This window comes from Xenopus laevis, chromosome 9_10L (genome assembly GCF_017654675.1).
Source record: "Xenopus laevis strain J_2021 chromosome 9_10L, Xenopus_laevis_v10.1, whole genome shotgun sequence".
In the NCBI taxonomy this organism is placed as follows: Eukaryota; Metazoa; Chordata; class Amphibia; order Anura; family Pipidae; genus Xenopus; species Xenopus laevis.
The window spans coordinates 134,239,399-134,264,159 of NC_054387.1; the positions used below are offsets into that span (position 1 = coordinate 134,239,399).

Genomic DNA, 24,761 nt, shown 5'->3' on the forward strand with positions numbered 1-24,761 from the left:
TGATTGAAGCATTCTTAGAGATCAGTCCGTTTAATAACAAATTGGCTTTATTGAAGCACACATAATAATTATATTACATCAGTGGGTGTACACAACTAACGCGTTTTGTGCCTACACACTCGCCACTTCCTCAGTTTGTTGGACCTTCAGCTTCTTCATTATTATTATTATGATTCAGCAGCTTTCCCTTCTATTATATAATATTTTACTTGGTGTTTATTGACCCATTCCTGAAGTACATAATGTACTATACTGCAGGTTGTAGGAGTGGAAGGAATGTGTTTTTACTTTATATTCTCAACTCCCTGTTCCCAGCAGTCAGGAGCCTCTGTGCCCATGTGGGAGAGCGACATCTATGCTGATATTCCTCACTATGTTCCACACACTCCTCACTCTTACCTGGACTTGAACAAGAAAAGGGATGAACACAACCCAGCTTTGAATCTAAGCACAAGTACTGTAGCTAAGGAGCCAGGCTAATTGTTGTGGCCACCGTGGAAAGGGTTAATGTCCAGTTACAGGCCCAGGCATTGGTCTGTGTGAAGCTACATTGAGCTGATATTGCAAAACAATGCATACTTCCGCACTTCATCCCATGGATGTTAAATTCATCATTTTGAGTGTAATGATCACACCACTCAGAGCTAGTACTCTCTGCCTAGTGCTGGAGATTATTTCACCAAGGCAAAGTTCATAGAGGTGTAATGATCATAGAGGTGTATTACTGGCAGCATAAACTCCACAGGGTACTAGCCCAACTGGTCTCCTTTCTGGAGCCTCCGACTGCTACAAACCTGACTTCTCCAACTGGAATCTTCCTCCATTCCAGACCATTTAGGACCACCTCCTCCAGCAAATGGGGATAAAAAGAGACAGAGCACATATCACCTCCCCTTTTAAAGACTAGGGAATCCTGGCACCCCCTGGCCAAATACTGAATTTCCAAGGAAATACTTAAATGTAAAAACATATTATGTAAAAACAAGAATGTGCCAGTGTATTATACTTATTTAGATATAGAAGGAATGTGCTTAAAAAAGTTGTGTTTCTGTTCACTTTATTGTAAATTTCAGCAAAATCCCTACTAGTCCCGCCCATATTTTCCACTTCCTGCTGCCTCCTTTCCCAGGCTGTGCAGGGCAGCCGGCGGCTCTCCGTTCACTGTACTGTAGGATAAGAACCAATCAGCAGCTAGTAGGGCCTGATGGGGAACTGCCCAGTCTGACCCTGCTGCCAAAACTGATTCAGGTTCTTATCCTTTCCAGAATTTGATTGAGCCAAATTGTATATTTAATCTTGTGTGAATAACTCAGGGTCCCACAATTGTACTTGTTTAGATATTGTGTTATCATTATGTCTGTTTCATTTCCAGTGAATTTACTATGTCAAATCTGGAGCCATTATTATTAATGTTCTACCTCTATTGGGCGTATGTGTTGGTACTGGAATTTCTATTTTTTATAATAACAATCAGGTTTCCGTTTTCTTGGTTTTTCTAAATTTTCACATTTATGTTTTATATTTGTATTTGCCCAATTGGGCAGTTGTCACCATTTGAAGGTGTGGGGTACTTAGGGACTGAAACAAAGGTCTCTACAGAGAGTGTAATGTCAGTATCTGTTACATAGTTACATAATTGGGTTGAAAAAAGACAAAGTCCATCAAGTTCAACCCCTCCAAATGAAAACCCAGCATCCATACACACACCCCTCCCTACTTAACTAAATTCTATATACCCATATCTATACTAACTATAGAGCTTCGTATCACAATAGCCTTTGATATTAAGTCTGTCCAAAAAATCATCCAAGCCATTCTTAAAGGCATTAACTAAATAAATATATTTTCTTTAATTCTGTGAATTCTGTTATTCTTTTAGCATTTTGCACTGCTCTAGCACCCAAACATTTGTATTTCATAAGCATCAGACATGTCAAGCAAGTTCAGCCTTTTATCTGGGACAGCAGTGTCAAAACCATCATTTCCTATTGTGTTAGACACCTCTAAAAATAGAAGGAATGTGCCTTTAAAATAAGGAGGCACCAAAACCGGGATTCCACCAGGATTCTGCCTTTCTCAGCAGGATTCCGTCTAATCCATGTGCCTGGCCGAACTGAATTTAAATCCTAATTTGCAAATGCAAATAAGGCACAGTTTTTGTCACAAAACAAGGATTTAAAAACGTTTTTTCCCCTTTTTCCCTTCCTGACCCTAATTTGCATATGCATATTAGGATTTGGATTCAGTTCGGTATTCTGACAAATCTTTCATGAAGGATTTGGGGATTCGGCAGAATCTCAAATAGTGGATTCGGTGTATCCCTACTTTAAAAGTTGTTTTTTGTGATGTTTCAGATAAAATTTTGAAGACTCAGCATTTCCATCAGATCCGACTTTCCATTCCAGCCAGTAGTGTAACTACAGAGGAAGCAGACCCTGCGACTGCAGGGGGGGGGGCTAGGAAGTATAGGGGGTCCTGAGTAAGAAGCAATTTTCACATATATTGGTAAAAAAAGGTAACCTTTGGATTTGTTGGGGGCCTTAAATCTAATTTGCTGTGCACTAGTTACGCCACTGATTCTAACTATAGGGGGATCAGATTTTTCTGGCTATCCCCTGGCAGCATAACAATTTGGGTTTAATCCCTGCACCAGTAGGACACAGTAGAGTTAACACGCTCTCTTACAAATACCCACCCCTTTCCCACCCTCACCCTCTTTTTTCCTTATGTTCTGGCTGGACCAGAGATTGGTATACGCTACTGGTTCTTTTGGACCAGATTCCAGGCCCAGTTTCTTCATGCACTTTATCCACCTGAAGCCGCTCCATTGTGATCGCCATAGCGCCTTCTCAGTAGTGGGTCCCTATAAAACCTGGGGAGATTGCGTTCTTTGTGGCGCATGGATGTGACATCATAGGTGGGCATCTTTGTCTAGCCAGCAAACGGGTGCAGTTTTGCCCTTGCACCCACATAGATGCCTCTTCCATATGAATCAGGTTGCTGAGAAAGCTGCTACCTTGGTGGGTTCAGAGCTACTGGGTATTTGTGTTTTTATGTTTGTCACTCTAGGCTTACTTCACCTATTAAAGACTGCAAAAAGCCTACATTACACACAAGAGAATATACAGTGACTGTACTGTGGAGATATTAGAAGGGGATTCTGATATAACACCTGCGCAGGAGCGTGTATCCTCTCAGGAGACCCCTTCTACATCTAAGGATGCTTCTCAGGTAGACTTATTAGCCTGGATTATGCAGGTAGTAGCCTTAGGAATTGAAGAGGCAAAGAGTTCTGAAAGTTAGGTGCCTGCAGACCCACATGCTTTCCAAATTGAAGTGATTGACTCAAACTCATCTTCGCATGAGGAGAAAGAAAGTTGATTTATCGATCAGATCTTATTAAGGCAGTTAGACACACTTTAGTCCAAACTGTAACTAATTCTGATAAAAATCTCCTGTGCAGTGATGGGCGAAACGGCAAAAAAAAAGCGAAATGGTGAAAAATTTGCGAAGAGCATTGAAGTCAATGGGTGTCAAAATAATTTTGACACACGACAATATTTTTAGACACAGCAAATTATCCTCTGTAAATCCATGCCTGCCAAATGTATTCACCCATCACTGCTCCTGTGTAGTTTTATCCTTGTATGTCTCCTCCCGTGCTCACTGCTTGGTCATAGTCTGTGCTGGTGACGTGCCCAGTGAATGGACTTCACATTTATTAGTTATCAACATTTTGCTGCGGCTTCCCCTGACCCCCCCCCGACTTGCCAACCAGCAGAATTGGAACTAGGGGTAGGCTGCGGCACAAGAGGCACCTGTCTAGGGGGCAATTATGTGGGGGTGTTGGTCAGGTGTCTGTTCAAGGGTCTTCTGATCACCCCTAGTTCAGATTCGCTCCCCTCTGCCGTCCTTGCCTCCCTCCTCTTTCACTCGCCCCTTCCTACCTCCCTTCTGACACTTGCAGCTGCCTCCTTCACCTTCATTATCCTCCCCCTCTGTTATGGCACAATTGCTCTTGCACGTGGGGTTGCCTAGGGTGAGTGGTTTGCCCGGCCCTGCCAACCAGTCTGAACCTCCAGACACAAAAGCCAAGTCATATTGAAGGAGCTGCTCTTGGCACTTAATATCCAAAAATAATAAAAGAGGTCTGTGTATTTGTAAAGTGTAATGAGATTTTTGCTGGGCTTATTGGGCTAATAGCTTTGTGTCTTTGAGTCTAATTCCCCTGTCCCCTTCTCCCTGTGCCCATGATGATGGGGGGGGGTCAGTAAGTGATCAGTCTTTAGAATGGAACCAATAACTGAACCCAATTCACTCACTGACCCCTCCCTAAGTGCTGCAGCCAAACTCCCCCAACAAAGTCTCCCCTGTACTGTGTTACTTGCCTGGGTCTGCGACCCCCACACTCCCTCCTCTCACTCACCTGCCCATATTATACCCGGGGCTCCCTTATTTCTCTGGGGGAACAGCGGGAGGGGAAGGATTTTGTAATGAACCCCAACAATTGGCACAAATGTCAGGGAGAGAAATGAAGCGGAGCCTTTCCGGAGAGCGGGAGTGACTTCCCAGGAGCTGCTCTGGGCAATATATGCAGCAGCCAATAGAATGAGAATCAGCAGCACAAACACGCCCACATACTGGGGCCAATAGAAATATCCCAATATTCAGCCTCGGGAAACACAGGCACCTCCGAGCTACAGGTTAGAGATTAGAGACAGAGTGAAGGGGCGGGGAAATAAGAATCAGCCAATAGAAAGGAAATTATATACCGACATGTGACCAATCAGGGCACAGGAGATGTGTATATAAGGAGGACGCGGCAGAGCAAAGCGAAATATTTTATTACACTTTTGTTTTAAGTGCGAGTTTAGATCTTAGAATGGCCGAGACCGCTCCTGCTCCTCCCCCGGCTGAACCCGCCGCTAAAGCCAAGAAGATACAGCAGCCCAAGAAGGCAGCGGCTAAAGCCAAGAAACCCTCCGGTCCCAGCGCGTCCGACCTCCTAGTGAAAGCCGTGTCCGCCTCTAAGGAGCGCAGCGGGGTGTCCCTGGCCGCTCTCAAGAAGGCTCTGGCTGCCGGAGGCTACGATGTGGACAAGAACAACAGCCGCCTCAAGCTGGCTCTCAAGGCCTTGGTCACTAAGGGGACTCTCACCCAAGTCAAAGGCACCGGAGCCTCCGGATCCTTCAAGCTCAACAAGAAGCAGCTGGAGGGGAAGGACAAGGCGGTGGCCAAGAAGAAGCCCGCACCGCCCAAAGCCAAGAAAGTGGCAAAGAAGGCGCCCAAGTCCCCAAAAAAGCCCAAGAAGGTCTCTGCAAAGAGTCCCAAGAAGGTGAAGAAAGCGGCGGGCGCCAAAAGCCCCAAGAAGCCCACAGCTGCCAAAGCCAAGAAGGCGACTAAGAGTCCGGCTAAAAAGGCCGCCAAGCCCAAAGCTGCCAAGAGCCCGACTAAGAAGCCCAGCAAGCCTAAAGCTACGAAGCCCAAGGCGGCCAAACCCAAAGCAGCGGCTAAAGCAAAGAAGGCCGCTCCTAAGAAGTGATGTGGCCCCAGGGCCCGCGCATTGCACCAAAGGCTCTTTTCAGAGCCACCACCTCCTCCAGCTAAAGAGCCGATACCTGTACATGACACGGATTATAAGGGCCCGTGTTCTTTGTTTCGCCTCATGATAATCACTACCCGACTCTATTCCCATACAATCTGATTGACACTATAAACTCACAGTAGCCCGACACTTCGGGTTTATTCTTTACTCGGGAGGAATTCTATGTGGGCTTTTATATAAAAGGATTTCAGGTCCTAATGAGGAAACCGCGGTTTTTTTTTTTTTTTGTCTCCTTGTCTTGAATCTGCCCGTTTTGTAAAATTCTAAACCACCACCACTAGGTGTCGCCCAATCACTGAGGCTCATTCCCTCATTCACACACGGGCTAAATATTATATATATTCATATATTTCCCGCATCAGTGAGAAGCGTTACTGGGGTGATTCTGGATCGGATTAGGCACGTGAGCAAAAGTGTCTGTAGGAACCCGACAACTAATAAAGAAATCTCCACCGACTGCAGAATATTCGTTATTCCGGTATTTCCCCGAAGAGCCTTTGTCTCTCTCAGATTCAGGCAAAGACTCAGTTTTCCGGACTCTTGTTCAGAAGCATTTTATATAATGGGGAGAGAACTGACCTCCCTCCTATTGTCTAGAACTGTGTTTAGAAACAAGCGCATTGCCTTCCTGTGTGACCGGCAAGTAGATGGCACAGAAGTTAGTTAATAACGTCTAAAGTGCAGAGGATGGATCTATTTAAATTAGCCAATGACAGAGACGTATTTACGCGGTATTCTATTAATTGACGCTGATTCGTTGGAAAGGTAGAGGCGTTTGTAAAATCAGCCAATCACTTTGAGCTCTCTCCTATATAATTCGGGTTTGCCGGCTTTTTTCATAGTACTTTTATTCTCTTACAGAAGATGGCTCGTACCAAGCAGACAGCCCGTAAATCCACCGGAGGGAAGGCTCCCCGCAAGCAGCTGGCCACCAAGGCAGCCAGGAAGAGCGCTCCTGCTACCGGCGGAGTCAAGAAACCTCACCGTTACCGGCCCGGCACAGTCGCTCTCCGCGAGATCCGCCGCTACCAGAAATCCACCGAGCTGCTCATCCGCAAACTGCCTTTCCAGCGCCTGGTCCGGGAGATCGCTCAGGACTTCAAAACCGACCTGCGCTTCCAGAGCTCGGCCGTTATGGCTCTGCAGGAGGCCAGCGAGGCTTATCTGGTCGCTCTCTTTGAGGACACCAACCTGTGCGCCATCCACGCCAAGAGGGTCACCATCATGCCCAAGGACATCCAGCTGGCCCGCAGGATCCGAGGCGAGAGGGCTTAGATCACTCGTCCCAGCAGCACAACTCAAAGGCTCTTTTCAGAGCCACCACATCCTCAGTCAAATGAGCTGAACGGACCTTGTTTTGGGGGGAATATTTTCATTATGGGATGTTATTGTGTGGGGAGGGGTCGGGTAAGTAATAATCTCATGGGGAGTTCAGTAGAAATGTCTCGCTGTGTCTCCGGTCACGTTGGGAGCAGCTAAATCAGAGGCCGGGAGAAACCCCGCAGCGGAGCTTCGGATCTTCGGATCCACTTCTAACCGAGGAACCTACTGAGCGTTGAGGCTTCATCTCACGGGGAATTAAGTCAATATTTGTCTTTTCTACTGAACATCCCGAGGCTTCATATTCTCCCTGGATTTTCCTGCCGGCCAAGTTGCTTTTACGACATTGTAACAGTCTTTTCCTCCGTGATAAGCTTGATTCTACTCCCACCAGCCCCGGTGTATAAATAAACAAGGAGAGAGAATTAAATGTGTCTGCGCTGCTTCTGTGTTACATTATGTTACCGGCTGAACCAGGCGAGTCTCTGCTCAGAAAATACAGAAATGTATGGAAAGAGCGCCGCCACGTGGCAGGATGAGCGCGGTGCATCCAGTAAAGGTTCCCGTGTAGAACAATAGGGAGAGATCTGTGCCCCAACTCCTGCTGAACTGGATCACTGGGAGGGGCTACTGTTTCCTTTATCTTTTAATGTAACCCGTTCTATGCCAGCGCCTCTCACTCTGTAGATCCTGCAATATGGTCTTATCGTTTCACCACAGAGACTGCGGGCGGTTTGTGCTTCTCTTTTCAGTCTGGGGGGGGGGGGGTCTAATGCTGATTCCAGGGGCTGAACGAACGCGCCGGATAACAGCGAAGCTTCTATTTCTCCTGTTGGATAATAATAAGCCACATTTTAGCCTTTCATATACTTGACCCAATAACGTCCAATAAAGTCATTGAGTGATACGACCCAATCAGAGTTACGGCATTTCTTACACAACCAATGACAATGGGGACTGGATTGGGCTGGGCCCAATGAATCTCTATTTTACTAATCGATTTAAAATAATCTTTATACAGAAATAAACTGGAACGTCCGTAAAGCGACTGACTCAGCGAGTGAATAATTCCCTCTTCACTCTCCACCGTTTCTGTAACAAAGAATTTGGATTCAGTTCAGTTCCTCAGAGCGACTATTTCGGCGGCGCATTTGAATGTGAAATGTGAGACTAACGCTTCTGGGCGGTGCATCTAAACTCCGCCTCTATGGAGTGAGTTCTCTGTCAGGTCCTCTCCCGCTGCATATAAAGAGGAGGAGCGGCCCTGATACGTTACATTGTGTTTCAGGAGCTGAAGAGAGAATGTCCGGCCGCGGCAAAGGAGGAAAAGGACTGGGGAAAGGAGGCGCCAAGCGGCACAGGAAGGTGCTCAGGGACAACATCCAGGGCATCACCAAGCCCGCCATCCGCCGCCTGGCACGGAGAGGGGGAGTCAAGCGCATCTCTGGCCCCATCTATGAGGAGACTCGTGGGGTCCTCAAGGTTTTCCTGGAGAATGTCATCCGGGACGCCGTCACCTACACCGAGCACGCCAAGAGGAAGACCGTTACCGCCATGGATGTGGTGTACGCTCTCAAGCGCCAGGGCCGCACTCTATACGGCTTCGGCGGATAAACCTCTTCCTTCCCACTAATCTTATACCCAAAGGCTCTTTTCAGAGCCGCCCACACTCTCACTCACAGAGCTTTTACTGCTTCGTATGGATTCTCTCTTCTGTTTGATGTACACAGATTTATAGAATAGTGTGGCAGGTGCTTATCCCCCACCTCCTGCGCTCGCTGACCCTTCCTTTGTGCCTCATTTCGGAAACATTGCATTTCCCGTGTCCACTGTATTAGGAGCAGCTCATTCCCGTCACACATTTATGCTTATGGGATGAGTTTCCTGTTACTTACACATGGCAGTGGGCACTGTAGGGTTAATCCCTCCTGTCGCAGACGGAACAGGAACTTCCTAATGAATAAATTAACCTCCCTTCCCCTGCGCCGCCATCTTTTTTCTTCCTGCACTCCCCCAACAAGTGCCAGCGTGGTAAACATCTCCTGCGCTGAAGCTCCAGGACCGAGCCTTTGTGCTTGTGTGCGTTTCTGGGGGGACTGGCGAGTCCTTGGCCATCCGTTGCCGATCAGTGTAGTAAGTCGCAATGCCGGTTATCGGCGCATGCGCAATAAACCGCTGAATGACCGCAACCTGCAGAAAGGTAATGCGCAGGCGCGAAAAATTCAAAAGCAAACGCGCCAAAAGGATTAGACGCTGCTGTATGTGTAATAGAAATACTGCGTCTCTATCTCCCCTTACCAGGACATTGTGAAGCTGCCAAACAGTCGGATTGTGCCACAAGTGATATTAGGTGTACTAACTGTAAGTAGACACCCTTATACTATACGCATTAGCCTCATGACGGACAGGATAAGGTTAAGCACCAGTACAATTATTGTTTCAACAGGGGACTGGTGTGATGAGTTCTAGACGCTCATATTCAGGCTCAAGGGGGTGAGTGTATTTGGTTTGTTAAAAAAATCACAAATACTAAAGAGATGTGCTAGATTCTTAATAAAACTATCCTTTCTACAGAAGTTCTCCAATCAGGGAAGATCAAAGGAGGAAATCCAGTAGAAATGAATGCTCCTCATGTGGACATGCAGCATTGCCAGACTAAAGATTATGCAAAAAGTGCCTGGAAGAGGCTGCGGGGGTCAACTCCAAACAGTTCTCGGACCTAATGGAGTGGATGAAAGATTCATTTAACAATTCCATGTCCAATATGGTTTCACAAGTCACGGACAAAGTCTTAAGTAACCTTAATGCAGAACAACATAGCACAAATGAAAGCATAAGTATCAGACCTAGAGAAACGATCTCCCCAGTATCTGAAGGTGAAATTTTGGAGTCAGACTCAGAAGAGGAATCAGACATATCACCAGAGATGGTGGAGCCCCTAATCAAAGCAATTAGAAAGACACTAGACCTAAGAGATGAATCTATAACTAATAAAGGTGACAAAATGTTTAAATCATCAGCGAAGAAAAACCATTTATTTCCTCTGCACGAGGTTATTAAGAAAACAATGGAAACTGAGTGGGAAACACCTGATAAGAAAATTACCTTTTCCAAAAAAATTAAAAAAAAGTTTCCTTTCTCGGAGGAAGACGCGAAAACATGGGAAGAACCACATTACCTGTAGATGAGGGAGTATCCCTCAAAGACACAATGGAACGAAGGCAAGACGCCACTTTAAAGAAATTATACCTCTTGACGGGGGCTATTTGCAAGGCTGAGGTAGCTAATACTACAACAACCAGAGCCAATAAAATCTGGATAAATGAGCTGGAAAATGGATCTTTCTGTCCCTGTCTTGATGGCAAACTTCTGGAAATGCTCCATGATATCAAAATAGGCAATGATTATTCTGCGGAAGCCTCACTCAGTAATGTCAAATTGGCAGCCAGATCAATGGGTCTCGCGGTGGCGGCAAGAAGATCCCTCTGGCTGAGGCATTGGAACGCAGATTCCCAATCAAAGCACAACTTGTGCTCTTTACCGTTCAAGGGAGACTTATTGTTTGGAACCAGTTTGGATCAAATCATCTCTAAAGCCTCAGCTGGAAAATCTGCATTCCTACCTCAAGAAAGAAGAGATAAAAGGTTCAACTACAAAAATCAGCATAACTCCTTTCGAGATGCAAGGCAATATAGACCAGGAAAGTACAACCCTAAGCAATGGAAATCCAGAAGCCAAAATTTCCAATCACAGGGTTACAAAAGAGAGCCCAAAACAGACAAAAAAGCATGAAGGTGCGAGAGTCCAGCTGTCTTATCTAGGAGGAAGATTGAACAGTTTCAAGACAGTTTGGGCTCAAAACATAAGAGACAAATGGGCGGTGGAGGTCGTATCAAAAGGATATCAAATGGAATTTGTAAGGAAACCCCACAACTCTTTCATCTCATCAGACAGACCAAGAACAAAAGAAGCCACAAAACATCTCCGACTCATAATAGGAGACTTATGGCGGAACAAAGTGATCTCAAAAGTCCACCCAGATCAAAGATTCAAGGGAATCTACTCCCATCTTTTCCTACGAAGAAAGGTAAATGGGGAATACAGAGTTATTTTAAACTTAAAAAACCTCACCAAAAACCTGAAGATTCCTACATTCAGAATGGAAACCCTAAGATCAATCACTGCAGCCCTATCCAAAGGAGATTAGATGGTCAAGCTGGATCTAAGGGACACCTATTTACACATACCCATTTGGAAAGCTCACAGAAGATTCCTAAGGTTCAAAATTCTTGGAGAACATTATCAATATGCAGCAATGCCTTTCGGGCTGGCAACCGCTCCAAGGATTTTCACAAAAATCCTAGCCCCAGTACTAGAAAACCTGAGGCTCAAGGGAATCCAAATTTATGCCTATTTAGACGACATCCTTCTCAAAGCACAGACGGTGGCAACTTTGAAGACTCATCTAACAATAGTACAAAGCTACCTGGAACAGTTAGGTTGGAAAATAAACGAGGAAAAGTCCATGCTCATCCCCAGTCAGAGACTGGAATATTTGGGCACGATTTTGGATACCAAAAAGATGCTCTTGAGCCTTCCGAAGTTACTAGGGAAAATGATCTCCACAATAGACTGTGTCAAATGGTCACAGCTACACTCCAGGATTCTCCAGTTCGATTTCCTGTCCCAATGGAACAGAAAGCAAGAGCAGGATCAACTCATCTATTTGGGGAAAGAAACATTGAAGAGTCTAACTTGGTGGACGCAAGCAGAGAACCTGTCAGTCCCCATGCCCCTCTTGGTAGATTATGGGATCACAATTACCACAGATGCCAGCAGTACAGGATGGGGAGCCCACCTGGGGGAACACAAAGTACAAGGTTGGTGGAACAAAGAAGAGAGTCAGAAATCATCCAACTGGCGGGAGTTAAAAGCAATCCACCTGAGTCTCTTAGCCTTCACTCCTCTAATATCATTGAAGGCAGTTCTGATCAAATCAGACAATACAACAGCGGTCAGATACCTCATGAAACAAGGAGGAACAAAATGCTGGAGCCTCTTATCCCTGACCATGACCATACTTACATGGGTAGAAAAGAATTTACTGTCTCTGAAAGCAATCCATATCCCGGGGAAAAACAACGAGATTGCAGACAAATTAAGCAGATCTCCCCCAATGGAAGGAGAATGGGAACTAAACAACCAAGTTTTCAGAACAATTTGGAAGAAATGGGGTCCTTTCAAGATGGACTTGATGGCGTCCAGGTTCAACAAGAAAATGCAAACATTTTGCTCTTGGAAACAAGATCCAGAGGCCACCTTGACGGATGCTTTCTCAATAACCTGGAACTGGGGACCGTTGTACATATTCCCTCCAATAGTACTGATCCCGAAAGTTATCAGGAAAATACTGGAAGATCAAGCCAATGTAATCCTGATTGCTCCCTGGTGGCCAAGACGAGTGTGGTTCCCTCAACTTCTCAGACTGGCCAAAGGGAATTTCTGGAAACTGCCAGGAAGAAAGGATCTCCTCACTCAGCAGACACGGGTTCATCCCTATCCAGAAAAACTCGCTCTAACGGCTTGGCGTTTGAAAGTGAGAAACTGAGATCCCTGGGCCTTTCAGAAGGCTCAATCACCACCTTGCTAGCGGCCAAAAAACTCTGAAAAATATTACAAGACCTGGGAAAAATTCTCAGAATGGTGTTCCACCAGGAATACACTCCCCACACAGAACTCTGAATTACAAATAGTGGAATTCTTACAAAGTGGAGTGGAATTAAAATTGAGCAATTCGACCCTCAAAGGCCAGATTACGGCCATTTCGCATTTCTCAGGCATAAACTGGAGTTCCAGATCACTAATCAAAAGGTTTGTTCAAGCCCTAAAAAGAACGAGACCCTTATCTAAAACCAAAGTTCCCCCATGGGATTTAAGTCTGGTCCTGAAAGCTCTAACAGAGACTCCTTTCGAACCTCTGGACAAGGTACCTCTTAAAATGGTTAACATTAAGCTGGCGTTTCTTCTTGCCATAACATCTGCCAGAAGAGTGAGCGAAATTCACGCTATATCAGCAGAACCAGACAAAATCACTTTTTATAATGATAAAGTGATATTAAGAACTTTGGATGAATTTACACCAAAAGTGGTGTCAAAGTTTCACATGTCTCAAGACATTATACTACCTACCTTTTTTGAGAACCCTAGTTCCTTGGAAGAGGAGAAGTGGCATTCTCTAGATATTGTCAGATGCCTCAAAATCTGCCTTGGAAGAACCAAGGAAATCAGGAAAACGAACTCGTTGCTAATCATTACTCAAGGGTACAAGACTAGGTAATCAACCTACCAAAAAAACGGTGTCTAACTGGATAAAGGAATGCATCAGAATGGCATATTCACACCAGTCCCACACAGTACCCTCTCAGCTTAAGGCACACTCAACCAGAGGTACAGCTGCATCCTGGGCACTCCGGGCCCAGGTAACTTCAGAAGACATCTGCAAAGCAGCAGTATGGAGTTCGTGGGACACCTTTATCAAACACTACAAATTTGATATTTACTCGAAGAGTCTTTCTAATTTGGCTCTGCAGTTCTTAACTGTGCTCTAAATAATTAAATTTTCTTTGGCATAACCCACCCATGTATTGTCTGCTTCTGTATGTCCCTACAGTGCCCACTGCCATGTGTAAGTAACAGGAAAACAGAAAATCAATACATACTTACCGAGATTTTCGTTTCCTGTACTGGAACATGGCAGTGGGCAAAGCTTCCCAACCCTCGTTTTGGGGGAGTCAAGAAATCAAAAGATGGCGGCGCGGGGGAAGGGAGGTTAATTTATTCATTAGGAAGTTCCTGTTCCGTCTGCGACAGGAGGGATTAACCCTACAGTGCCCACTGCCATGTTCCAGTACAGGAAACGAAAATCTCGGTAAGTATGTATTGATTTTCTGTTTTCTGAGCTCACGTTACTCCTCTCGGATAATTCTGCACTGACACAACTGGAGCCTCCGCAGTATCATCGCGTGACCCGAGTCCAATTTCAAGTGGGAGACACTTTATAAGGATCTGCTATAGAGTCGCTTCCCACGACACGCTCAGGGAATAATTGCGTTTTGCTTAACGAGCCACGTTGGTAATTTTAACACAGAGAACATTAGGTGTCGCTCAGAAATGCTTTGAAAAAGTGGTCTATTAAAAAAAAATGTATAAATACTTTTATAACTTTACAATTAATCCTGGTATCATGGTTTTTACATATGACTTACTTATGTAGTGAAAAATCTTTATCAGCTGCAAAACAGGAGCACTGGTGATGTGCTTTGGCCTTATTCGCTGCATCACCGGCTAATGGTAGAAACACCGAATCGAGAAGAGGAGATTTCAGAGAATAGCCATGAACATTAGGGCACCACGCAAATAAAGGAAATTCAGCTGATTTGACTGAGGATGTGGTGGCTCTGAAAAGAGCCTTTGAGTTGTGCTGCTGGGACGAGTGATCTAAGCCCTCTCGCCTCGGATCCTGCGGGCCAGCTGGATGTCCTTGGGCATGATGGTGACCCTCTTGGCGTGGATGGCGCACAGGTTGGTGTCCTCAAAGAGAGCGACCAGATAAGCCTCGCTGGCCTCCTGCAGAGCCATGACGGCTGAGCTCTGGAAGCGCAGGTCGGTCTTGAAGTCCTGAGCGATCTCCCGGACCAGGCGCTGGAAAGGCAGTTTGCGGATGAGCAGCTCGGTGGATTTCTGGTAGCGGCGGATCTCGCGGAGAGCGACTGTGCCGGGCCGGTAACGGTGAGGTTTCTTGACTCCGCCGGTAGCAGGAGCGCTCTTCCTGGCTGCCTTGGTGGCCAGCTGCTTGCGGGGAGCCTTCCCTCCGGTAGATTTACGGGCAGTCTGCTTGGTACGAGCCATCTTCCGTAAGTGAATAAAAGCCGGCAAACCCGAATTATATAGGAGAGAGCTCAAAGTGATTGGCTGATTTTACACATGCCTCTACCTTTCTAACGAATCAGCGTCAATTAATAGAATACCGCGTAAATACGTCTCTGTCATTGGCTAATTTAAATAGATCCATCCTCTGCACTTTAGACGTTATTAACTAACTTCTGTGCCATCTACTTGCCGGTCACACAGGAAGGCAATGCGCTTGTTTCTAAACACAGTTCTAGACAATAGGAGGGGGGTCAGTTCTCTCCCCATTATATAAAATGCTTCTGAACAAGAGTCCGGAAAACTGAGTCTTTGCCTGAATCTGAGAGAGACAAAGGCTCTTCGGGGAAATACCGGAATAACGAATATTCTGCAGTCGGGGGAGATTTCTTTATTAGTTGTCGGGTTCCTACAGACACTTTTGCTCACGTGCCTAATCCGATCCAGAATCACCCCAGTAACGCTTCTCACTGATGCGGGAAATATATAGTGAATAAAGTACCCCCTCTTGTAAAATATAAGGATATTATAAGTTACCGAGAAGTTTCATGACCATATAAAAACACGAGGCCGAAGGCCGAGTGTTTTTATACAGGTCATGGAACTCCGAGGTAACTTATAATATCCTCATATTTTGCAACTGGGGGTACTTTATTAATTATAATACACAAATTTCAATGAGTCATGTGACAGAAATGACATCAGAACTCACCGTTTATAACTGATGACATCAGAACTCACCGTTTATAAGGATATAATTTACAGGATATTCATGGCTTTTGTGTATTATATGAATATATATAATATTTAGCCCGTGTGTGAATGAGGGAATGAGCCTCAGTGATTGGGCGACACCTAGTGGTGGTGGTTTAGAATTTTACAAAACGGGCAGATTCAAGACAAGGAGACAAAAAAAAAAAAAACCGCGGTTTCCTCATTAGGACCTGAAATCCTTTTATATAAAAACCCACATAGAATTCCTCCCGAGTAAAGAATAAACCCGAAGTGTCGGGCTACTGTGAGTTTATAGTGTCAATCAGATTGTATGGGAATAGAGTCGGGTAGTGATTATCATGCGGCGAAACAAAGAACACGGGCCCTTATAATCCGTGTCATGTACAGGTATCGGCTCTTTAGCTGGAGGAGGTGGTGGCTCTGAAAAGAGCCTTTGGTGCAATGCGCGGGCCCCGGGGCCACATCACTTCTTAGGAGCGGCCTTCTTTGCTTTAGCCGCTGCTTTGGGTTTGGCCGCCTTGGGCTTCGTAGCTTTAGGCTTGCTGGGCTTCTTAGTCGGGCTCTTGGCAGCTTTGGGCTTGGCGGCCTTTTTAGCCGCACTCTTAGTCGCCTTCTTGGCTTTGGGCTTCTTGGGGCTTTTGGCGCCCGTCGCCGCCGCTTTCTTCACCTTCTTGGGACTCTTTGCAGAGACCTTCTTGGGCTTTTTTGGGGACTTGGGCGCCTTCTTTGCCGGTTTCTTGACTTTGGGCGCCGCGGGCTTCTTCTTCTTGGCCACCGCCTTGTCCTTCCCCTCCAGCTGCTTCTTGTTGAGCTTGAAGGATCCGGAGGCTCCGGTGCCTTTGACTTGGGTGAGAGTCCCCTTAGTGACCAAGGCCTTGAGAGCCAGCTTGAGGCGGCTGTTGTTCTTGTCCACATCGTAGCCTCCGGCAGCCAGAGCCTTCTTGAGAGCGGCCAGGGACACCCCGCTGCGCTCCTTACAGGCGGACACGGCTTTCACTAGGAGGTCGGACGCGCTTGGACCGGAGGGTTTCTTGGCTTTAGCCGCTGCCTTCTTGGGCTGCTTCTTCTTGGCTTTAGCGGCGGGTTCAGCCGGCGGAGGAGCGGTCTCGGCCATTCTAAGATCTAAACTCGCACCGATACACAAGTGTAACAACATATTTACCTTTGCTCTGCCGCGTCCTCCTTATATACACATCTCCTGGGCCCCGATTGGTCACTTGTCTGTATATAATTTCCTTTCTATTGGCTGATTCTTATTTCCCCGCCCCTTCACTCTGTTCCTAGTCTCTAACCTGTAGCGCGGAGGTGCCTGTGAGGCTGAATATTGGGATCATATTTCTATTGGCTCTGAGTAGAAATGGGCCCCAGTTTGTATGGGATCGGGGTCCCCAGTAAGTGGGCGTGTTTGTGCCGCTGATTCTCATTCTATTGGCTGCTGCATATATTGCCCAGAGCAGCTCCTGGGAAGTCACTCCCGCTCCCCGGAAAGGCTCCGCTTCATTTCTCTCCCTGACATTTGTGCCAATTGTTGGGGATCAATAGAAATCCTATTATCCGCATTGACAGGTATTGTCTCTCACCCACCAACTAACTGGCCGTGTGACCCCATCATGTACAATCAGTGTGACCCTTTCATTGCTCCGCATTCCTTTAAGTCAAACAAGTCAGTCTCTGGCAGGGGGTCGGTACACACTGTAAGTCCCAGAGTTGAGGGAAGAACTGGATCTGTCTCTATCCAGAGATGTAGGAAGAGGGTGGATGGATGAAGCAACAGAAGCAGGAGTAGAACTTATCAGTTGCAGCATCTCAATTTCTTTGGTTCAATGGGTCCGTGTGAGAATGAGCTGAGGGTTTGGGGCCCAGTTAAGTCACATGTGGATGGAGGGAGGAATTGGGAGGAGACGCAGAGATTAGATGGGTCTATAAAATGCACAGTGTGTCACCCATAGGATTGAATCAAGAGTTGATATTTACTGGGGTTTGGGGTTAAATGGGATTTGACTCATTTTCTGCAGTGTTTGTCCTGGGGGGTCTGTTTCAGGCTCCCGTATGATCCCTGAGTGTCTCTGATTAGGGCGAAGCCTTTGTGCAGCTTCTTCTTTGTGAGTCTTTGCAGAGAAAGTGAAACACAACAGAGAAGATTCACTGAACAAGGGCTCCCTGGATTCTCAAACTCTCGGTGCTTGTTTGGTCCTGTAGCGCTCGTTACATTTGGGGAATTCAATAGATTGTAAGTAAATGTGGAAGTCACTGTCATAAACATGAGGCTCTTTGGTCACACAGTGACTTCAGATAAGAAGAAGACAGACAGGGACAGGTAAGAGGCAGGAGAAGGGACTTGTACAGGTATAAGGTCATCAGTAGAGAAATACTTGCTAGTGGTCTGGATTCCCCGACTTTAGGTGAGGTGTCTCCTGTGTGATTTACATTCAGTCTATAGATCATCAAGGGAGACAAGTGCTGTTCTTTCTAGTCAGTCTGACTTACACCCCTGGGGTTTACTATGAGGGAGACTGTCACTTATTTCTTGTTCATCAGGTCCCTGCTCCCCTACTTGTTCACTGGGGCCTCCCTGCACCCTGGCAGCACCCACCCCTGGTAACAGGAGGAACCACGTGCTCCCACCTACATGAACTGAAAATAGTCATAATGCCCTTGGATAAAGGCCACTGTTTCCCCAACAAGGTGTCTTAGTACTGGTGGGGGCAATTTAAAAATAAACTGTGCCCCCCAACCAGTGTGGGATCTACTAACCCGCAGTTTTGGTGGTGGGGGGGGGGGACTATGTGAGGGTAACAGGTGCCCAATAGATTAACCAGAACTTCCTGAGTCAGTAGGCGAAGTTAACCCCCTGAGGCCCTACACTTGCCTCACATCACTGGGTCTGGGGGGGGTATAAATAATGTGACAGTTTAATAACAGCAGTGACCTTGTAGAAAGCACATGTGGATGTAAGTGAAATGTTGGAGGGAATTTGAATACAAAGTCGACCCTCTATATCTATAATGAGACATGTGGAATGTAAATCATTTGGAACTCTGTATTTATTTCCATTCCTTCCCCTGTTTGAACCTTCTGTTTATGTTCTGGGGTCTGGAGGTGAATTTATTTTCTATATCTGGTCATTTTCTGTCTCGTACATTGGGGCCACTTTATTAATCAGCTCTGGTTTCCATTGTATTTCCCATTTACTATTATAATTGTCACCTTTGCTTATTATGTGTATTATTGAATTGACTTCACTCTCTTCATTTGATGAGGGGGGCGTGGAGTTTGTGCCTTGGATGTCTGCTGGGGGATGTTTAGTTTTGGGACCAACTGATCCGAGTGAAAGAGAATTCAGTCACTTTTATTATCGGGAATGTCCTCGTTGCACCTTCTCTTATTTAATAATGAGGTGTAGTAGTTCAATTAGACCTGCAGCTTTGGGAATCAGAACGATGACACTTAGATATTATGGTTATTGTAATGTTATGGATTGTTGGCATTTTGGGAGGACTAATATGGCGAGTGAATGGCACCTGATTGCCCCCAGGCAAGTTTCTATTCATGGTTTTTATTTTGTCTGGACAACCATTTGTTGTTTGGTATCATTGTGACTCTCCCACCCCCGCCCTTTCCTTTCTTGTTTTCTTTCCAGTTGCAGCTGTTGGTGTCACTCGGGTGGGAGTTGTGAGTCTGACAGTGGAGTTAGAGGGTGGGCTGGGGGGTCACTGCATTTTATCACAGGAGCCCGTTGGTCTTGGGCAGGTGTTGCTGGAGGTGGGACAGGGCTACTAAGTGATGTACATCAGCAGCTGCAGAAACATGAGACCAACTAAGTACAAATGATATACAGTCTATATGAGCAGCAGCCTCCCCATCAGTCTTAGAAATAATCTCTCACCTTCCCATGATCCTCTGCCAGTGTCTCAGGCCAGACATGGGGCTATTGAAGCTGCTGGTGCAAGTAGAGAGCAGCCACTCACAGCCAATAGGAAACAGCGACCACTTTCCATGGCAACACAATATCTCTACTAATATGACTTCTCATATTCTGCCTCATCAGCAATAATTCATTTGATCTTAATGCAATTGTCCCTCCCTGGGAACTGATTTATAACACCCCCTCTCTCTGCTAAATTAAAGCAACATTTATATTGATGAGGGGAAAGCTTTGTAGCTGAGCTGTGGGGGGATCTCATTGTGTGCACACAAAGGTGAGACATTTGTATGGGATTCTGGATTTCCCTCTAATGCCTAAAATCATCAAGCAAAGAAGGGATTACTGATACTGATAATTGTAAGATCTGGGGGCCAATGGGAAAGCGACTGGGGGAGTTCTGTGAGACGCTGAGCAGCAACAGTAATTTCCATCCGGCAAGAGCAAAAGAGCCCGAGAGCCTGTAACTGATCTTATGGGGAGAAGGGGCGTGGCTCTTGTGCAAGTCAAGAGACTCGTCACTTTAACCTTTTATTTGCCGGGGGATCGTTGGCCTGTGAGTCACCACGCGTTACGATTACATTAGAATTGCCGCAGTGCAGAACAAGCAAAGGTAATCGGGATTCTAATGCATCGCCTTGGATTTACATTGCAAGATCCAGGAACGCGTCAGAATTAGCCAAGAAATATAACACAAATTACTTGCCCTTGTGCTTTTCTCACTGCAACACAATATGTAAAACAAGCAGTAACAGCTGAGAGATTTGAGTGTGTGGGCGGCTCTGAAAAGAGCCTTTGGGTATAAGATTAGTGGGAAGGAAGAGATTTATCCGCCGAAGCCGTAGAGAGTGCGGCCCTGGCGCTTGAGAGCGTACACCACATCCATGGCGGTAACGGTCTTCCTCTTGGCGTGCTCGGTGTAGGTGACGGCGTCCCGGATGACATTCTCCAGGAAAACCTTGAGGACCCCACGAGTCTCCTCATAGATGAGGCCAGAGATGCGCTTGACTCCCCCTCTCCGTGCCAGGCGGCGGATGGCGGGCTTGGTGATGCCCTGGATGTTGTCCCTGAGCACCTTCCTGTGCCGCTTGGCGCCTCCTTTCCCCAGTCCTTTTCCTCCTTTGCCGCGGCCGGACATTCTCTCTTCAGCTCCTGAAACACAATGTAACGTATCAGGGCCGCTCCTCCTCTTTATATGCAGCTGGAGAGGACCTGACAGAGAACTCACTCCATAGAGGCGGAGTTTAGATGCACCGCCCAGAAGCTTTAGTCTCACATTTCACATTCAAATAAACCGCCGAAATAGCCGCTCTGAGGAACTGAATCCAAATCCTTTGTTACAGAAACGGGGGAGAGTGAAGATGGAATTATTCACTCGCGAAGTCAGTCGCTTTACGGACGTTCCAGTTTATTTCCGTATAAAGATTATTTTAAATCGATTAGTAAAATAGATTGACTGAAAAGAGAAGCACAAACCGCCCGCAGTCTCTGGGGTGAAACGATGAGACAATAACGAACAAAATCCTCCCGGAGACGTTGTATTCACATGAGATGCCACTCGAGGCGCTGTTGTACTAAGAAACCGTATTGCAGGATCTGCAGAGTGAGAGGCGCTGGCATAGAAAGGGTTATATTAAAGGATAAAGGAAACACAAGCCCCTCCCAGTGATCCAGTTCAGCAGGAGTTGGGGCACAGATCTCTCCCTATTGTTCTACACGGGAACCATTACTGGATACACCGCGCTCATTCTGCCACGTGGCGGCGCTCTTTCCATACATTTCTGTATTTTCTGAGCAGAGACTCGCCTGGTTCAGCCGGTAACATAATGTAACACAGAAGCAGCGCAGATACATTTAGTTTTATCTCCTTATTTATTTATTACACCGGGGCTGGTGGGAGTAGAATCGAGTTTATCACAGATAGGAAGAGACGGTTACAATGTCGTAAAGGAGGATAAAGAGCAGGAATTCTAATACAGCAGCGCCCTCTTGTGGCAGAATGAAGACCCTGGCGGCTGCACGTGACTTCCGGTCTGTGCAGGTCCTAAAGCCGATACCGGACATTGTGCCGCGCCACCAGCAGAAATAGAACATGTGGATTTTATATTTATATATACCATAAACTGATGGGTTTGAGCAGGACACTGAAGCCTCAAATAAGAATGAAATATATGATAAAAACAACTGATGTAATTCCCTCTCAGGTACTCTCCTGTTGTATGTAAGGAAGAAGTCCCTGTTGCCCAGCCAATCAGAACTGTGAAAGTAATTACGTGTCTAACACGCCATTGGTAGACTCCGCCCATTCTGTACTAATCTGTTATGAAGATGATCCACTTCGCTCTACACTATCCGCAAAGCAAGTCTCTTCCTGAGCTAAGTTCAGGGAGTTTTTTGATTCCGCTCTCATACACCATATTGGTATAAACACATCAATGAGCGGCATTACCTGTGTGAAACTCGCTTTCTATTGTCACTGAGGCCTAACGGCAATTTTACATGCGCAAAATCCCAGCACTTAGTCTCCCTGTGATTTATTACAGACCGCCTTAACGTTATAACCCAGGCGAACCTCTTCCGGTTTCGAAATTGTCAGAATACTTGTTTTAAACGCGTCAAAACGATTTTCCACTAGACCGCCACAACAATGAAAACACCGATCTATTGCCGCGTGTCTAACGGTAATTGAATTAGGCTTTGTCTGTTCCGATTTAATGGGGGTTATTGGAATTTTAGTCTTTCGGGAAGTCTCGAACCACCCAAAGAAACAAAAATAACTCCTATTGGCACCACTATCAGAAGTCTGACTCTTTATTACTGGGTAGAATGTGCTTGATTTTGTCTATAACACGTGCCGGGGTTTACACCTATTACAATAGTTTCCAGAACGAAAATCCAAACTGTATAAACAGCCTCGAGTTATTCACTCTTTTATTACAAATCTCTCCTCATAATCCCATGTGTGTCACGTGAGCTCTGTTTAGCGGGTGTGGGCGGCTCTGAAAAGAGCCTTTGTGTTGTTCCCTGATGGGGGCGCTGGGAGCGGGCACTTCACTTGCTCTTGGCCGACTTGGAGCTCTCGGTTTTCTTGGGCAGCAGCACGGACTGGATGTTGGGCAGGACCCCGCCCTGAGCGATAGTGACTCCTCCGAGCAGTTTGTTGAGCTCCTCATCGTTGCGCACAGCGAGCTGCAGGTGCCTGGGGATGATGCGGGTCTTCTTGTTATCCCGGGCAGCGTTGCCGGCCAACTCCAGGATCTCAGCGGTCAGGTACTCGAGCACTGCGGCTAGATAGACTGGAGCTCCGGCTCCCACCCGCTCGGCATAATTACCCTTCCTCAAGAGCCGGTGAACACGGCCAACTGGGAACTGCAGCCCGGCCCGAGATGAGCGAGTCTTTGCCTTAGCGCGGGTCTTGCCGCCTTGTTTGCCTCTTCCTGACATGATTGTAGCTATGTCTCAAACACGAACAGAAATAAAAATTTGGAATGAAGTCTACTGGCCTCCCACGTACTGATATTTATAGGCAGCGCAAGACACACCTCTCTTCTTTAACTGGATGAGTTCTGATCCAGCCAATCACAGTGTAGATTTAGAAAGCACCAATGAATTCCCCTAAATTAATACCTCCATTTTTAATTGGGTGAGTATAGATGCAGCCAATCACACAGACGGTTTCAGGAACACCAATCCTTAGCTGTCAGAATCTGGAGATGGGAGGATTTTATACCATGTGATAAAACCGACCAGTAAGATTATAAAATATCGGACTGCCTTATTTGCATGGGAAGGCTATAAAAGCAGGAGCCCAGGAGAGGAAGGAAACAGTTTTGTAGAGTGTGAGATAGAAGCAGTACAATTATGCCTGAACCAGCCAAGTCCGCTCCAGCCGCAAAGAAAGGCTCCAAGAAAGCGGTGACCAAGACTCAGAAGAAAGACGGGAAGAAGCGCAGGAAGACGAGGAAGGAGAGTTACGCCATTTACGTGTACAAGGTGCTGAAGCAGGTGCACCCCGATACCGGCATCTCGTCCAAGGCCATGAGCATCATGAACTCCTTTGTCAACGATGTGTTTGAGCGCATCGCAGGGGAAGCCTCCCGCCTGGCTCATTACAACAAGCGCTCCACCATCACCTCCCGGGAGATCCAGACCGCGGTCCGCCTGCTGCTGCCTGGGGAGTTGGCCAAACACGCCGTGTCCGAGGGCACCAAGGCTGTCACCAAGTACACCAGTGCCAAGTAATCCCCATTCTCTGCCCCCCAAACACAAAGGCTCTTCTAAGAGCCACCCACTTTCTCCCAAAAAGATCTGTAACCCGCTGTTTGCTTTAATAGTTGAGCGTTATTAGGACTGGTCTGTTTTGGGAATTTTTATAGGTAATAAGGGGATTTTCGCTTTGGTAATCCGTGCAGTTTGTTACCCACCCGCATGGCACAACGTACCTTTACGTACCGCTACCTTTACATGCGCTGGTGTCTGTGTATTTAGTGTTTGTGCTGCTCGAAGTATCTGACAAGGACCAATAAAATCGTTCCTCTCTGCAGCCAAACACAATGTCTGCTTCTATTGAAATGGTTTATAAATATCGGTAGCGGGAGTAAAGCTCAGTGTCTCCCGAACAACAGGGAAATGTCCGCTTTATAGTAAGGGGTGTAACCTCGCTGGGATAGGAGGAACCCACATCCACTCTGGTTTGAACCCGCCTCTAAATTGACACAGTTCAATGTCTGAGGAATATTTGGGTATTATAATGAGGCTCATTCTTCCTGGCTGCCTTGGTGGCCAGCTGCTTGCGGGGAGCCTTCCCTCCGGTGGATTTACGGGCAGTCTGTTTGGTACGGGCCATTTCAAAACAGCTTTCCCAGCAAATCCACTTTAGGGGACGGAATACACGTGACGACCATTGAATCACTGATAACCGTTGGCTTTTCCAGCGCCCGCCAAAATTGCCCAGAGATGTGGATAATGAATTGTAATGTGGGCGGCGCTTCTGTGAGTCCTATTTGCAGTTGTGTTTTGTAAGTTGCCACCAATGAGGGCAAAACACTTTCTAAACAGTTCTAGGCTACGGGGTCCCTTTTGTTTTCTTTATTGGGAGATAATTTCACGGAAATGAGATGGAAAAACGGGGTCCCTGCAATGAAATACCGGCGGTTACTGTATATTCTCCAGCAGGGGGAGCTGTTTCCTACAGGCAATGTACAACCTGCAGCCGGAGCCGAACCAGAAACACAGCAATTCCGCTTCTCACGG

At 46.5% G+C, this 24,761-nt stretch overlaps 8 protein-coding genes across 8 annotated transcripts; 4 read left to right on the forward strand and 4 right to left on the reverse strand.

The window, feature by feature from the left end:
* The first annotated feature begins 4,551 nt into the window (after positions 1–4,551).
* On the forward strand, positions 4,552–5,591 carry LOC108703840 (histone H1B). The gene has a single exon (XM_018240148.2). It carries the CDS (start codon positions 4,883–4,885, stop codon positions 5,540–5,542), a length of 660 nt encoding a protein of 219 aa, XP_018095637.2. The 5' UTR covers positions 4,552–4,882; the 3' UTR covers positions 5,543–5,591.
* A 236-nt stretch (positions 5,592–5,827) lies between these two features.
* Positions 5,828–7,835, forward strand: LOC121398067 (histone H3-like). Its single transcript, XM_041576617.1, has one exon. It carries the CDS (start codon positions 6,470–6,472, stop codon positions 6,878–6,880), a length of 411 nt encoding a protein of 136 aa, XP_041432551.1. The 5' UTR covers positions 5,828–6,469; the 3' UTR covers positions 6,881–7,835.
* Positions 7,836–8,144: 309 nt separating this feature from the next.
* LOC108703804 (histone H4) lies at positions 8,145–8,590 on the forward strand. The gene has a single exon (XM_018240120.2). The coding sequence runs from the start codon at positions 8,228–8,230 to the stop codon at positions 8,537–8,539; it is 312 nt and encodes a 103-aa protein (XP_018095609.2). The 5' UTR covers positions 8,145–8,227; the 3' UTR covers positions 8,540–8,590.
* A 5,784-nt stretch (positions 8,591–14,374) lies between these two features.
* On the reverse strand, positions 14,375–14,848 carry LOC108703785 (histone H3). The gene has a single exon (XM_018240103.1). It carries the CDS (start codon positions 14,831–14,833, stop codon positions 14,423–14,425), a length of 411 nt encoding a protein of 136 aa, XP_018095592.1. The 5' UTR covers positions 14,834–14,848; the 3' UTR covers positions 14,375–14,422.
* Positions 14,849–15,528: 680 nt separating this feature from the next.
* XB5900552.L (histone H1B L homeolog) lies at positions 15,529–16,925 on the reverse strand. Its single transcript, NM_001096795.1, is given in 1 exon segment — positions 15,529–16,925. A coding segment is annotated over 1 exon segment (651 nt). The 5' UTR covers positions 16,701–16,925; the 3' UTR covers positions 15,529–16,049.
* A 2,756-nt stretch (positions 16,926–19,681) lies between these two features.
* On the reverse strand, positions 19,682–20,657 carry h4c1.L (H4 clustered histone 1 L homeolog). Its single transcript, NM_001094457.1, is given in 1 exon segment — positions 19,682–20,657. A coding segment is annotated over 1 exon segment (312 nt). The 5' UTR covers positions 20,647–20,657; the 3' UTR covers positions 19,682–20,334.
* A 1,844-nt stretch (positions 20,658–22,501) lies between these two features.
* On the reverse strand, positions 22,502–23,007 carry LOC108703788 (histone H2A type 1-like). The gene has a single exon (XM_018240106.2). It carries the CDS (start codon positions 22,950–22,952, stop codon positions 22,560–22,562), a length of 393 nt encoding a protein of 130 aa, XP_018095595.1. The 5' UTR covers positions 22,953–23,007; the 3' UTR covers positions 22,502–22,559.
* A 310-nt stretch (positions 23,008–23,317) lies between these two features.
* LOC108703795 (histone H2B 1.1-like) lies at positions 23,318–23,797 on the forward strand. The gene has a single exon (XM_018240113.2). The coding sequence runs from the start codon at positions 23,370–23,372 to the stop codon at positions 23,748–23,750; it is 381 nt and encodes a 126-aa protein (XP_018095602.1). The 5' UTR covers positions 23,318–23,369; the 3' UTR covers positions 23,751–23,797.
* Positions 23,798–24,761: the final 964 nt, after the last annotated feature.

What these genes read in the sequence shown, in the direction of transcription:
- LOC108703804 (XM_018240120.2), top strand. Translation starts at nt 8,228, where the DNA reads ATGTCCGGCCGCGGCAAAGGAGGAAAAGGACTGGGGAAAGGAGGCGCC.
- LOC108703840 (XM_018240148.2), top strand. Translation starts at nt 4,883, where the DNA reads ATGGCCGAGACCGCTCCTGCTCCTCCCCCGGCTGAACCCGCCGCTAAA.
- LOC121398067 (XM_041576617.1), top strand. Translation starts at nt 6,470, where the DNA reads ATGGCTCGTACCAAGCAGACAGCCCGTAAATCCACCGGAGGGAAGGCT.
- LOC108703795 (XM_018240113.2), top strand. Translation starts at nt 23,370, where the DNA reads ATGCCTGAACCAGCCAAGTCCGCTCCAGCCGCAAAGAAAGGCTCCAAG.
- LOC108703788 (XM_018240106.2), bottom strand. Translation starts at nt 22,952, where the DNA reads ATGTCAGGAAGAGGCAAACAAGGCGGCAAGACCCGCGCTAAGGCAAAG.
- LOC108703785 (XM_018240103.1), bottom strand. Translation starts at nt 14,833, where the DNA reads ATGGCTCGTACCAAGCAGACTGCCCGTAAATCTACCGGAGGGAAGGCT.